At 38.2% G+C, this 14,990-nt stretch overlaps 2 protein-coding genes across 2 annotated transcripts in view; one reads left to right on the forward strand and one right to left on the reverse strand.

Moving 5' to 3' along the window:
* The window catches only part of LOC116728851 (protein YIPF5-like), a gene marked incomplete at its 3' end in the record, with an annotated part of 30,026 nt that extends 15,038 nt beyond the window's left edge, over positions 1-14,988 (forward strand). The window contains exons 4-6 of the mRNA XM_032577167.1: positions 14,297-14,442; positions 14,556-14,737; positions 14,922-14,988. Coding sequence (XP_032433058.1) covers positions 14,297-14,442; positions 14,556-14,737; positions 14,922-14,988 — 395 coding nt within the window. The remainder of the gene's footprint in view (positions 1-14,296; positions 14,443-14,555; positions 14,738-14,921) is intronic.
* LOC116728283 (uncharacterized) lies at positions 2,549-6,418 on the reverse strand. Its single transcript, XM_032576254.1, has 14 exons — positions 6,133-6,418; positions 5,974-6,033; positions 5,855-5,890; positions 5,697-5,757; positions 5,504-5,610; positions 5,141-5,413; positions 4,951-5,044; positions 4,702-4,769; positions 4,372-4,617; positions 4,071-4,205; positions 3,913-3,975; positions 3,681-3,812; positions 2,775-3,107; positions 2,549-2,650 (listed from the first exon to the last, which is right to left on the reverse strand). The coding sequence occupies exons 1-14, from the start codon at positions 6,208-6,210 to the stop codon at positions 2,549-2,551; spliced, it is 1,788 nt and encodes a 595-aa protein (XP_032432145.1). The 5' UTR covers positions 6,211-6,418.
* Positions 14,989-14,990: the final 2 nt, after the last annotated feature.

The raw sequence follows: 14,990 nt of genomic DNA on the forward strand, positions 1-14,990 counted from the left end.
TCCACTCTCTTTTCAAACATGCGCATGACGGTTACAGGGTTGCTTCTAAGAATGTCACATTTTGCATTCCAGTCAAGCTCAGAAAAATCTACCTGCTCGCCATGTTGACCTTTGATGGCCTCAATGACTTCTGGCCATCTCATTTCAGCAGCAGAGAACGTGCAAAAGAAAGTGGGCTTTCCAAGTTGCCTCACCATGGCGTGCAAATCACGTAACCCTTTCTCCCAATAAGCTGGAGTTCCTCTTAAGGGTTGCATGAAACGGGTAGCCTCTTTATTCTGGATAAGTTTTTCCAACTCCTCTTTATCCTGCAGCATTTTGCTGGAAATATTTTTCCCATCTTTGGTGCTTGGTTTCCCTTTTCTTCTCTGAATGGACATACTACTATTGGCAATATGAGTTTCCGTGACAAACTGAGCAAAGAAAAGGTAACTCTGGTCTTTGGCAAACCGAGTATCTATTGAGAAAAGTCGTACATTGAAATACATACTCGGTGAAAGTGCAACACGGCGGGCTTCATCTAATGTGTTTATTCCAGTTGGGAAATGTACGGGATAAGCATTTGCTTCAAGTCTTGGAACACTGAAGAAGGAGATGGGCTTGTTCCCCTGAGCCGGCGCAATGCTGAAAATCCCTTCTCCATATGACAATACTTCCTGTGTTATGTCTGGAGGCTGCATGCAGGTGTCCAAGATCAGACCAGGTCGAAGTGCCTGATGCTCTATCCCTATGTGGTCAGGTTGCTGGTCTGCTTCTATATCCATTTCAGTCTCCGCTGCTTCTGTTTCCAAGTCCTCAACTGGCTGATCCTCTTGGAAATCTTCAAATGTTGCACTTTCATTTATACTTACTTCTTTGTAATCCGGATGACTGTCTTTAAGCTTGGTCAGTGCAGCTAAGACATTTTTCATGTTTACTGTGTAAAAGTATTGGTATCCTTTATACTTGGTTTTTCTCTTCAGCTTCACCTGTAAAAGCTGGGCTTCCTCACGGGGCCTCGGAAGACTGTTTACGACTGTTTCCATTTCAGAAGGAACACAGACAACCGCTCCATGTATTGCCCTTTGCTGTCCTTTGGGCAAGGAAACAATTTTTGCAAAAGGTAGAATTTTTGCAATTAATTGCCGTTCAAGTACATTCAATTCCGCAAGCTCTGGTGGAACAGAAGCTAGGTGAAGGTTATTAACAGCAGCAATCGATGGCATCTTTCCTCTGGTTAGATGGCTGTCACATGTGTAGCAGATCCACTCCCCCATCCTTTCTTCGGGTACAGAACATGGGGTTGAGCATGCAGATCCACACACATGAACATATGTACCGGTTAGACAATCAGCTACTACACGCATATTCTTGGTATATTTATCTCGTTTACAGCACTTTACTTGATTGGGGAAAAGAGCTCTGTGACACACGGTGCAAACATATGTGGGTCCGTTTTTAATGTTCTTATAAAAGTTTTGTATTGCAGCTTTCATTTCCTCAGTTATCAGAGAGCTTGGAGTTTCAAGGTGGAAGCTTACGTTTCTTTTATACTTCCTTGTGATTCGCAAAGCATGCTGCAGTGTTAAATTTTGGGAATGTGCTTCTCTTGATAGTCTGCCTCTTCTGTTGGCAGCACATTTTTCTTTATGTTTTGCTCGATAAGCAGGCTCACTATGATACTTCGCCTTCATATATTCACGCATTGTTTTTTTGTGTTTGCTTCTGAAGACCGGATAGTTTGTAAATCGATTCCTGTTGTATGATTTTTGTCTGCTTCTAAAGACCGGATCATCTCTGAATCGATTCCTGATGTATGATTTTTTTCTGCTTCTGAAGACCGGATCGTCTCTGTATCGATTCCTGATGTTTGATTTTTTTCTGCTTCTGAAGACCGGATCGTCTCTGTATCGATTCCTGATGTTTGATTTTTTTCTGTCTCTAAAGACCGGATCATCTCTGAGTCGTTTGCTCATGTACTCAGCCATCTTCGCTTTATGACTGTCTCTGAAGCCACGTACAAAATTGAATCTATCCTTAATGTAATTTATTCGTCTCTTCCGGAAAGATGCATCTGTCCTATATCTATTATTTAACTGATCCTTCCTCTGTACTTGATGAAGAATGTATTGTTCTTTTAAGGCCTGTAGCTTTTTGGTCCTAAATGTTGGAGATGTCAGATATCTTTCTTTTTCAGATGAACTTTGTTTCATTTTACGTCCTACATTCTGTCTCTGTTGTGTTTTGATCCTGTTTTTAATTTTTCTTCTATTAGCTTTTGGCACTTTTGACAAATTTGTAACAGTTGGAGCTGTCTCCTCTAATACGTTTGCAACTTCCCTAAGCCAAGGAGGCATTTTGTCATTAGACGGACTCTCTGATTTCAAAGCAGTTGGACTTACCTGTGTGGCTACAGGTGAAATGTTCTGAAAAGTCAACTTCTGAGGATGATCTTCATTTTCCCTTTCAAAACCTACTGGCACAAACTCATAGGTGGCATTGGGGCCGCGATTTCGAAAGAGCTTAAGTAGATGGCTGACCATGTCAGACAGGTTGCAGAAAGTCATCATTACTGCAGTTCCACTGGGGTGGGACAGGCCTGCTGAATTTCTTGAGTGGGAATCAAAAACTCCAAACCGACCGCTTCTGTCCCTGAAAACTGCGATGCACTCTGGAGTCACCAAAAGAAAAGCATGGGTGACATTTTCCGACAGACATTCCAGTTGCAGGGCAAGAGGCAAACCCAATCGTCGAGATCCTTGAGGGCTCCTGCTATGAGCAAAAACATGACCTACCTTTAAACCAGTTGTATGTACTGCATAGATGTTCCTGTCTGTCAGCACATAGTCAGGCATCTGTTCAAACGTTAAGTGATTGTCACGAAATGTTCCATCACTGATCAGTTGCTGTTTAACGCCGACATAAAGTTGGTCTCCTTTTTCAATCACTCTATCAAGCATCACTGTGTCAAACTGCAACCCCTCATTGTGGTAAGCTAAAAATGTGAGTGCCATGCATGTGCACTGGTGATTACGGGAAAATGCAGCATACCTCTTGTCGGCCTGGGAATGTGTAGCACTTACCAACAGGACAGGTGGACCGCTGATCCTGGGTTCCAGCGCAGAAGCCTGTAACATAAAAAAAATTTAAAAGTCAGTATTTATACAAATATTCACCTGATAACTATCTACCACCAATTAGGCCTGTTGTAAACACATATTTTGTAATTGAGTAATCAATTATTCTGTTGTTAAATAGATTAATTGAAATAAAATTTTGATAAAGTAACTTCATGGTAAATACTGTCATTACACTAGTATTGGGTGGGATTTCAATATAAATCCATATGTTCATATTTGTGCATCTCAAATTTATTTTGTCTGTACTGCAGAAATTAATCTGTAACAATATTTGCTCACTTTTTTAGCCAACCTGGAAAACCAAAAAAGTTTGATATTATATTCAATTTAATAAAAATAAAAAATGCACAAATTCTAAAGCAGCACGTCTACAAAATCAAAAGCTGTAAAATACAAATTTTCTAAAAATCTAAACTCACTTTGCACAGCCATTTGTGCTCATGTGAGTCACATAATCTTTGGCACCCTCGTCATACCCAGAACCAAGTACGCCAACTTTCTCCACAACACGTTGCACTGCTCCACCCATTTGTTGTTACTGAGATGGTAGGAAACAGTTACCTTGCAGCTCCCATCCTGAAAATTACCCTGCTGTGGCACGGAAGAGGACTCGGCCTGGACGTCTATCGGGGGTACCGAACTCTGTGCCTGGCGACGAGCTGTGCTGGTGCTCTCTCTCGGCGCTCCCTCCATCTATAAATTAACAGAAGCTGTCCTTTTTTGTGCAAAGTGAACATATACTGTACATTTCACTATCTTAAAGTCTGATATATTTTCTGAAACGGTTTCACACCTGCTGCTCCACTGGATTGAGCTTGGAGGGATCGGAAATTGCATGATGCCTCGAACTCGCCTTCTAATAAAAAAAATAGAAGAAATTATATAGTTGTTACAACAAACTATAGCACATCAAATTCAAATGATTATATTTTTTAAAATTAAATAAAATACCTTTTTCCCCTTCGGAGAACATGTAGGTAGCGTAGTTTCAAGGCCAGACGCAGGAACGATCCGATCCATCTCCTCCAGCAACGCTGGGCTGAAGCACACAGGATTCAGGGGGATGGACGAATCCAGCAGGTCTCCCTGTAAAATCAAGTTCCATTTACTTTATAATCTGCACTTTAAAGAAAAGTTGAAATGGACAATCAGGGAGGCGGACACAAAATAAACATGTTAAAAAGTGAAATATACACATTGAAATATACACTTGCAAAATTTTCATTAAATCAAATAAGCATGTATCCAGTACCTTCCGACCACCACCAACCACAGTCCAGGCGGAGGACTCTGAACGACGCGGAGCAGCCACCTCGCTAGCCACAACCATCCGGGGCAGGCAACGTCTCACCGCGGTTATGGAAGCCGTCCCAGGAGGGGCATCAGCCAACATCACAGGAGCAGGAGATTTCGATGCACTTAACTCAAGTTGCGAGCAGACCGCCGCCTCAAGCAACTGAGCAAGGACCTCCATCCCAGGATGGTCGCTCAGGTGAACCTACAATTATAAACACATTTTATCAAATACAGTACGCCTCAATGAAATGTTTACAATAGAATTATAAAAATCAATTCAACTTACGCCATCCCTGCTCCACAAGGCCAGGTTGGTCAACGGGAAGTGTTCAGTGACAGGCAAGTACCGAACAGCTTGACAGAAAAAAAAAAAAATGCATTCTTATTTTCAGTCACACTAACGATGTTATAATTTGAAATAAATTACATACGAAAGGAAAAAGAAATTATTTTTTCATAGATCTGAACCCTGAAAACTATAAAATGTAAATTTGCTGAAGTTTTAGTCTAAACACAAATTGTGTATGTCACTTACTTCTCTGAGCAGCCACACGTTGAAACTCCTGCCGCAGCAGCTGTTGCACACTGTCCTCCACGCAAAGGCGCGGTGGAAAGTCCACAACGACCACCTTTAAATTTCAAACCAAATAAGGGAACAAAATTAATATACGCCAACTTTTCTGATATATTTGATCATGGATAAATGCAGTGGATGTTATACTTACATTAGCAGAGAGGTTGCAGACGGTACTCAACAAAGCGTCAAACGCCGCTCCGGCCTCCACGAACGTCCTGCTGGCGGTTAAGTTGTTACTTGGGGCCAGAAGACAGATCACCTCGGGGGGCCGAGGCAGAACTGCATCCAGCACCTCAAGCCGCAACTCTTCCGCAGAGGCACCGGGGGATGCAAGCACCCCTAAGGAGAAGTCGCCCTTTGGCATGGTAGAATACCCATCCACAATAGCACGCAGATGGGAATCACCAACCAAAAGAGCAAACTGAAAAATAAAAACAAACATTAAAGTTCGCTTATAGAATTTTTGTCATTCAAACCAAGATTTGTATACGAGGTATACAAAAAAAAATACCTTCTTCTCCAGAGCCCCGGCAGTAGGCAGAACCAACTTGCAGCTCCGTCTGGTCACCCGGGAGACTGGCCACGTCTCCACCCGATGGCGACGCCCCGTCCCACGGCCTGTTTAGAAACGTTTAGTTATCAAGATTAGGCTTTTATGCAGCTGAAAATTTAACAACAAAACAACAAAGATTTTATCTACATACGTGACCCAGGAGAGGTCGATGGCACACGGGGCTCCTCCTGACGCACCACGGGAGGCGACATCTGCAAAAGAATTATTAAAAAAATGTTTAGATTAACTACAAACATAACTTGTTTTGGTTATTCTACATAAATTATCCTGAACTTGTCATGAACATACCTGGTTGGGCAGGCCACCCTCCAGCAGTTGGGACATCTAAAGAGATAAGTAAAATTAGTAAAAGAAATAATTGTTATCATCCAACAGTAAGTTACTAAAATTTAAAATAATAGCCATACCTTCTTTGGCGGAGACCGAGTTGGGTTCCAAGCGCTGGTTGTGAGCGGTGGTGTCCCAGGCTGTAAACACAGAAACGATTATAATCATGCTTAAAGTCTAAACTACATTAAGAACTACAGTTAGACAAAAACAATTACTTCAATGTGTAATTGTTATACCTTTGCGTCGACCGGCACAATCTCCAGCTTCCTCCATCTCACCTTAGCCGCCTCAGAGCGTCGTCCTCTACGTGGCATCCTGTAACAGCAGAAACAAAAAAGAAGACACCTGGGGGGGCGGAAAGCTGGTTATTCAAACAATATTATATGTGTTTGTGAATGCTTTTAACTCAATGTTACTATGTGCTTTTCTTAATATCTAGATAAAATATATCTCTTTAGTATTAAGAGGTATCAGTATAAGTGAATTAATAAGATGGTGTTGTGATGCAGAGGTGAGATTCGTAGCAGGCAGCAGTGGAAAACGTCCAAATCACAAAGTTTCGCACCAGAGAGAAGCTGTAAATACAAGGAAAATAAATTTCAATTAAAAAAGAACCGTAAAAATATATATATATTTTAAAAATAGGTTAATTTTTTTTTTCTTAAATACAAGAATAAAGTTAAAACTGTTCTAAGGTTTCTAAACAAGGCCAATATATTTTTCACAACTGGTGCAAACATAAGTACACTTTACAACTTGGTTAAAAATATACTTTACAAAAACAGAGATGTTATATCTGAAGATACGAACAAAATTACGAGACTTAAAAACACTGCAGCACTTAATTAGCTTCCTGTGGGTCTAAAACATTTATCTTCTTTCCAGCAAATGTCTAGCTCCCATGATGCTTTGTGTGATTTATAGGCGTTACTTCCGCGCACATGTGTTTACATGTTAAGAACTTGCTAACTGGCTTTCTTCAGAGAGTGTTACACTACAAAATATGTGGGAGCTATTAGTGTTACACTACAAAATATGTGGGAGCTATCACAGCTTAAACGTGGCAATATGTGGCAATACTGTTTTACCACACACCACAGTTATTGGGGGAGGGATGGCAACTTGAAGAAATTGCAGCAAATAACCTGAGCTAGCATAGTTAGCTACTTCACTGACTCAGTTTCTGCGGCTGCGGGTTTTCTTCAGGTGGCTTTTTATCCATACAATCACACTAGTACACATAAAGCATTTCGTGTTCTCTTTTGAAGTTTAGATTTTTTTAGCCAAAATCTCTTTGCTTCCTTTTCTTTCGTTAGGCGATGAAATACGTTCATGTTTGGTTCGGTTCAGTTCTACTCTAGTGGGCAGACTGTACCGCAGCTGCTGCGCTACAGATATTTCTCCGCTGATTTTCATTAAAACTCAACAACGGAGAACCTGGAGGTTCTGGTTCGGATGAACAAAATAAACACAGATATTTTATGTTTTATTATTTGAAATTATTGATAGTCCAAACATAATGATAAAAACTCATATCATGAAGTTATTTTATGTAATTCAAACAAAAATTATAATTTACATCATACCAAGCTAATATTATGTAGTTCTGCTGTTTTTCACTGTCGGCACAAAACGGCAGCTGAGAGCATCTGTATCCGAAGCAACTGATTCAGTGAAGTAGCTTAATATGCTAGTTCGGGTTATTTGTGGCCATTTCTGCAAGTCACAATAGCTCTAGGTTGAGGTAAAACAAAATTGCCTTATTTCAGCTGATCAGCTTGATGTTAACAGAGATGTTATAGCCTAACAGCTTTCACGAAAGCCAGTTAGCAAATTGCTAACATGTGAACAAATTGTGGTTCCGGTTTTGTCGTGGAAAAAATATTCCATCAAGCTAGCAGCTACGCTATCAGAGCAACAACAACATATCCCACAGCAGTCAAACTTTTAAAATCGATCACATTTCTTAAAGAACACATTACATTTAACAACTGTAAGCAGTTCTAATAATATAGTAATTAAATTAAATAGTATATTTTATGGACAGAACACAAACACTTCTTACCTTTACCAAGCAGAATCGGAAGCAGAAAGGTCGTTCTTCTTCTCCTTTGTCATTGTTAGTGGCGGGTGACATCTAACGTTAAGATGTATTATCGCCATCTACTGGCTGGAGTGTGTACGACAGCATCTCCCCCAATCTAAATTTTTACATATAATCCTGTTACCTTCAAAAATTTAATAACCGCTTTATTGATGTTGTGTTTAATTAATATCTTATTAAGTTTAAATGTCTCTATATCATATTTCCTAATTTATTGTTTTAGCTTCTCTCTACTTGCTGTATATTTTCCACAGTTAATTATTAAATGTTCTAGTGTTTCAATATCCATACAACAGTCAAATTTAACTGTTGGATTTTTACCAATCAAATGTAAAGTTTTATTTAATCCAGTATATCCAAGGCACAATCTTTTCATTACTACTTGCTCTTTTCGATTTTCTCCTATTATTTCCATATTCCCTACATTCTTTTGTATATGAAATAAATGATGACCTTTAGTTCCTTCTTCCCACAATTGTTGCCATTCAGATTTTATTTTGCTCTTAATAATTGAATTTATTTCAGACTTACAATACTTTATCTCCATAATTCTACTTTGTTTTAAGGACACCTTAGCTAAATGATCTACCATTTCATTTCCTGCTATATCTTTATGAGCTGGTATCCACATAAACCTAATCTCTTTTTGAGTTAGTTTCATTCTAAATATAACTTCATAAATCTCGTATACTAACTCCATACGAATTTCAGATGAGATACTGTATTTAAAATAGACATTAGTGTTGAGAATGAATCTGAACATATAAGTACTTTTCCAATTTTATTTTGCTCTACCCACTGTAAGGCCATCAGTATTGCAAACATTTCCAGTGTGTAAACAGCTAAATGGTAAGATGTTCTTTGTTTCATAAATATATCTAGTACAGGAATAGAATAAGCAAATCCTGTTTTATTTGAAACTAAATCTTTTGAACCATCTGTATATATAACTATAAAGGATTTATACATATTCTTAATTCTATCATTTAGAAAACTTACCCAGTTATTATCTTTATTAACTTGCATTTTGTTATAAACTTCTAGATCAACATTTGCATATGGAAACAACCAAAAAGGAGTACTTGGATAACGCACCGCAGCACAGTACCTCTTTCCCTGTATCCCCATTTCAATAGAGGATCTATCTGCTGCTCACGCAAAACAGTCTATTTTAGTTTTTCCACTGTCCAAACTAATCCCATGTGTAACAGTTACTGAGTTAAATCAGTTATATACAGCCCATAGCAGCAAGTAGTTCTAAAGGCAAGTTCAGAGGGCCAAACTATTCCGATGTGTAACAGTGCTTTGGATAAAAAAGTCACATATGATGTAAAACTTCTCAAGTGTTTTATTTTGAAATTTTTGTTAAGCTTCATTTCAAAGGGCCAACCTAATACCATGTGTAACAGTGCTTTGGATGAAAAAGTCAAATAAAGCCAAAAAGAGCAATTACATGATGTAAAAATATTCAAGGCTTTTATTTTGGAATTTTTGTTAAACTTCATTTCAAAGGGCCAAACTAATATCATGTGTAACAGTGCTTTGGATGAAAAAGTCAAATAAAGCCAAAAAGAGCAATTACATGATGTAAAAATATTCAAGGCTTTTATTTTGGAATTTTTGTTAAACTTCATTTCAAAGGGCCAAACTAATACCATGTGTAACAGTGCTTTGGATGAAAAAGTCAAATAAAGGCAAAAAGAGCAATTACGTCATGTAAAAATATTCAAGGCTTTTATTTTGAAATTTTCAGTATGCTTCAATTCAAAGGCCCAAACTAATACCATGTGTAACAGTGCTTTGGATGAAAAAGTCATACAAAGCCAAAAAGAGCAATTACATGATGTAAAAATATTCAAGGCTTTTATTTTGGAATTTTTGTTAAACTTCATTTCAAAGGGCCAACCTAATCCCATGAATAACAGTCATTGGATAAAATCAGTTATATAAAGCCAAAAACAGCAATTACCTGATGTAAAAATATTCAAGGCTTTTATTTTGAAATTATTATCATGCTCCATTTTAAAGTTCCGAACGAATCCCATGTGTAACAGTGCTTTGGATGAAAAAGTCATATAAAGCCAAAAACAGCAATTACCTGATGTAAAAATATTCAAGGCTTTTATTTTGAAATTTTCAGTATGCTTAATTTTAAAGTTCCAAACTAATCCCATGTGTAACAGTGCTTTGGATGAAAAAGTCAAATAAAGCCAAAAAGAGCAATTACGTCATGTAAAAATATTCAGGGCTTTTATTTTGAAATTATTATTATGCTTAATTTTAAAGTTCAAAACTAATCCCATGTGTAACAGTTACTGAGTTAAATCAGTTATATACAGCCCATAGCAGCAATTAGTTCTAAAGGCCAGTTCAGTCCTGATCTGTTTCAACTGAGGGTTCCACTATAGATAGAACTACAATGATGCGTATTTGTAGTCCAAATCAGCAGCCAATAGCCTCTTGAGTTCCGTTGCTATGTTAAATAAGTTTCACACCAAGGTGTGAAGTGTTAGTGAAAGAGCCTGAGAGCCTCAGAAAATCCTGTCGCATGACTTTGCTCTGAAGCACCGTGACAGAAAACCGTACGGTCTAGATAAATTTCGAAAACATTTTACCGGAGCAGACAGGCGTATCAATGTCAGGACCGATTTTGATACTAATCGTGCGATATTTGTGGGCGTGATGGCGATTTCAAAAATGATTTGGGTTGAAAAAGTTGTCTTGATCTCCCACTCTAATCAGCGAGAGAAGCACTCTAACTTTAGGAAAAATGAGAAACTTTGGGTCGCTTAGAGGCAAATTGTGGACAAACCGTAACTGGTATCGACGAGCCGTCTTCACTTTCGAAGAGATCACAGACGTATCTACAAAATGAAATTTGAATGGCATTTCTAGGTGAATTCGTGACGACACAAAAAATCCTCAAAAATAGGGTATTTCTAGGATTTTTCCCATTGACTTATAATGGGGTTTTTTTCATAGTTTTTTGCGAATTATGTCGCCACGTTAACCCCAAATCCCACCAAAAGTAATAGCTCCAATGGCGTGAATTTTCTGCACGTTTTGATACCTCATTTGTAGATGTGCACCCAGCGGTATGAGCCGCATTAACGGTGACGGAAGAAAAATAAAGAAGAAGAATATTAAAGAGACACTTTCTCCGACAATAGTAATAGGTTCCTGCCATTGCTTTGCATGGCAGGCCCCAATAATAAAGAGACGCTTGTTGGGTGTAGAGTAATAGGTTCCTGCCATTGCTTTGCATGGCAGGCCCCAACTAGAAAATTTCGGAAGAAATTTAGCCGGGGCCTGCCAAGGCGCGCCCGTCGGGCATGGGCCCGGCGTCGTCACGCCTCAAATCGGCGTCGACGCTAAAGAACGCCGCGACGTAATCAGTGGCACGCGGAGAACCGCAAGAACGTTAAGCGAGGCGGACGTGCACCGTTCGGTACGATTTAAAATGTTGTCAAGGCTTTTATTTTGGAAGTTTTGTTAAACTTCATTTCAAAGGGCCAAACTAATCCCAAGCGTAATAGTCCTTGGGTTAAAATAGTTATATAATGCTCAAAACACAAGTAGCTGATGTAAAAATATTCAAGGCTTTTATTTTGAAACTTTTGTTAAGCTTCATTTCAAAGGGCCAAACTAATACCATGTGTAACAGTGCTTTGGATGAAAAAGTCAAATAAAGCCAAAAAGAGCAATTACGTCATGTAAAAATATTCAAGGCTTTTATTTTGAAACTTTTGTTAAGCTTCATTTCAAAGGGCCAAACTAATACCATGTGCAACAGTGCTTTGGATGAAAAAGTCAAATAAAGCCAAAAAGAGCAATTACATGATGTAAAAATATTCAAGGCTTTTATTTTGAAATTTTTGTTAATCTTCATTTCAAAGGGCCAAACTAATACCATGTGTAACAGTGCTTTGGATGAAAAAGTCAAATAAAGCCAAAAAGAGCAATTACGTCATGTAAAAATATTCAAGGCTTTTATTTTGAAATTTGCAGGATGCTTCATTTCAAAGGGCCAAACTAATCCCATGCGTAATAGTCCTTGGGTTAAAATAGTTATATAATGCTCAAAACACAAGTAGCTGATGTAAAAATATTCAAGGCTTTTATTTTGAAATTTTCAGTATGCTTCATTTTAAAGTTCTGAACTAATACCACGTGTAAGAGTGCTTTGGATGAAAAAGTCAAATAAAGCCAAAAAGAGCAATTACGTCATGTAAAAATATTCAAGGCTTTTATTTTGAAATTTTTGTTAAGCTTCATTTTAAAGGGCCAAACTAATACCATGTGTAACAGTGCTTTGGATGAAAAAGTCATACAAAGCCAAAAACAGCAATTACATGATTTAAAAATATTCAAGGCTTTTATTTTGAAATTTTCATTACGCTTCATTTTAAAGTTCTGAACTAATACCATGTCTAACAGTGCTTTGGATGAAAAAGTCACATAAAGCCAAAAACAGCAATTGCCTGATGTAAAAATATTCAAGGCTTTTATTTTGAAATTATTATTATGCTCCATTTTAAAGTTCCGAACTAATCCCATGTGTAACATTGCTTTGGATGAAAAAGTCATATACGGCCAAAAAGAGCAATTACGTCATGTAAAATATTCAAGGCTTTTATTTTGAAATTTTCAGTATGCTTAATTTTAAAGTTCCAAACTAATCCCATGTGTAACATTGCTTTGGATGAAAAAGTCATATACGGCCAAAAAGAGCAATTACGTCATGTAAAATATTCAAGGCTTTTATTTTGAAATTTTCAGTATGCTTAATTTTAAAGTTCCAAACTAATCCCATGTGTAACAGTTACTGAGTTAAATCAGTTATATACAGCCCATAGCAGCAGGTAGTTCTAAAGGCCAGTTCTCAGTCCTGATCTGTTTCAACTGAGGATAGATAGAACTACAGCGATGCGTATCTGTAGTACAAATCAGCAGCCAATAGCCTCTTGAGTTCCGTTGCTATGGCAAATAATGGTCTCAGCAGGGTGTGAGCTCTGAGCTCTGAGCTGTCAAACACACAATTGTGTGTTTGAGCAAACACACAATTGTGTGTTTGAGCAAACACGTTTTACTGAAAAGAAGCATTGGAAACAAATCCTTCCTGTTCGGGAACCGTAATACATATTCGAAAAGCGTTTGTAGCGTATGACAGTTCAATGTGTCTTCTGCGATAGTCCCGAGATTCATATCTGTACCTCACTCAGAGCATTTACAGCGATGAGAGAAAGAAATGTTGTGCCCAGATCTGAACCTACATCGGCTGTCACTCTAATTTGAAGAAAAATGAGAAACTTTGGGTCGCTTAGAGGCAAATTGTGGACAAACCGTAACTGGTATCGACGAGCCGTCTTCACTTTCGAAGAGATCACAGACGTATCTACAAAATGAAATTTGAATGGCATTTCTAGGTGAATTTGTGACGACACAGAAAATCCTCAAAAATAGGGTATTTCTAGGATTTTTCCCATTGACTTATAATGGGGTTTTTTTCGTAGTTTTTTGCGAATTATGTCGCCACGTTAAGCCCAAATCCCACCAAAAATAATAGCTCCAATGGCGTGAATTTTCTGCACGTTTTGATACCTCATTTGTAGGTGTGCACCCAGCGGTATGAGCCGCATTAACGGTTACGGAAGAAAAATAAAGAATAATACTTAAAGAGACGCTTCTCTCCGACAATAGTAATAGGTTCCTGCCATTGCTTTGCATGGCAGGCCCCAATAAAGAAACACTTTCTCCGACAATAACAATAGGTTCCTGCCATTGCTTTGCATGGCAGGCCCCAATAACCATTTTACAGGCATTTGATACAAAAGGCTACCAAAGTTGAGCCAAAAAGTATTTCCTAAAGTTTTGTTTTCCCTTTTCTTATGTGCTTAATGTGACCTTTTGATGCATAAAACTGTTCTCAAACCGATATTCTACTATGTTGTTTCCTACTGTTTCTACAGTAGTCATGTATTAAAGTGGGAAGGACATTAATCTCATCATAAAAATGAAGAGATTATTTTTAATCTCATTCTAACATAACCTTAGATTATCTTTTGCGACTATGTGACTAAATTTCCCATTTTATCTTGACCACACCTTTGTTCTAAATTGAGTTTCCCAAACATATTGATTAGTTTTATTATGAAGCTTTAAAATTATGATGGCTTACATAGACCTTGACCATGATCACTGAATTCATATGCAGTAATTTTTGGCATTAGATATGTTTGATCATACTTGACCAAGACATCCTTAATGTAGGAGATTTTGTTCCTTTTTGTTTACAGAATTAGGGATCAATTTTGACCATATCTGGCAGAAGACTCTCACAGTTCTCCATCCATTGAAAGTAGCAGATGGGAGCATCATGAATGAGACAGACCTGGCTGGTCCGATGGTCTTTTGTTTGGCCTTTGGGGCAACTCTTCTCCTGGTAAATAATGGACTTAATTATGTTCTTCAGTCTTCACAGTCGGAGTAGGCTTCAGTCAATAAATCCATATTCTCTGTCTGTTTGGCACTTTTTTCCCCACTTCCTTATTACAGTCCGGTAAGATTCAGTTTGGTTACGTGTACGGCATCAGTGCGATCGGTTGCCTCGCTATGTACTGCCTCCTCAACCTCATGAGTATGACGGGCGTGTCCTTCGGCTGCGTGGCCAGTGTGTTGGGATACTGCCTCCTTCCTATGATCATCCTCTCCAGCTTTGGAGTTGTGTTGTCATTACAGTAAGTACATGGTCAAACTGTCTAATATGGACGACCTGGTCAGGTTTATTTATTCAAAATACCAGAATTATTAGCAGTCATGGATTTTAGTTCAAAATAAAACTACTGCGTGTTGTTGTTCAGGTTTGTGAATGTTTATTCAAGCATTGGTGACTCTAACTTACTGCTGTCCTGCTCTCTCTAGGGGCATGATGGGGATTATACTAACAACAACAATTATCGGCTGGTGCAGTTTCTCTGCCTCAAAGATCTT

This window comes from Xiphophorus hellerii, chromosome 11, assembly GCF_003331165.1.
Source record: "Xiphophorus hellerii strain 12219 chromosome 11, Xiphophorus_hellerii-4.1, whole genome shotgun sequence".
Lineage (NCBI taxonomy): Eukaryota > Metazoa > Chordata > Actinopteri > Cyprinodontiformes > Poeciliidae > Xiphophorus > Xiphophorus hellerii.

Bases quoted from the DNA above. Each gene is read 5' to 3' on its own strand.
- LOC116728283 (XM_032576254.1), bottom strand. From the start codon at position 6,210: ATGCCACGTAGAGGACGACGCTCTGAGGCGGCTAAGGTGAGATGGAGG. The intron at 5,758-5,854 runs GTATGTTCATGA...ATTCTTTTGCAG, and splicing joins AGGGTGGCCTGCCCAACCAG to ATGTCGCCTCCCGTGGTGCG. The intron at 4,618-4,701 runs GTAAGTTGAATT...TTATAATTGTAG, and splicing joins CCTTGTGGAGCAGGGATGGC to GTTCACCTGAGCGACCATCC.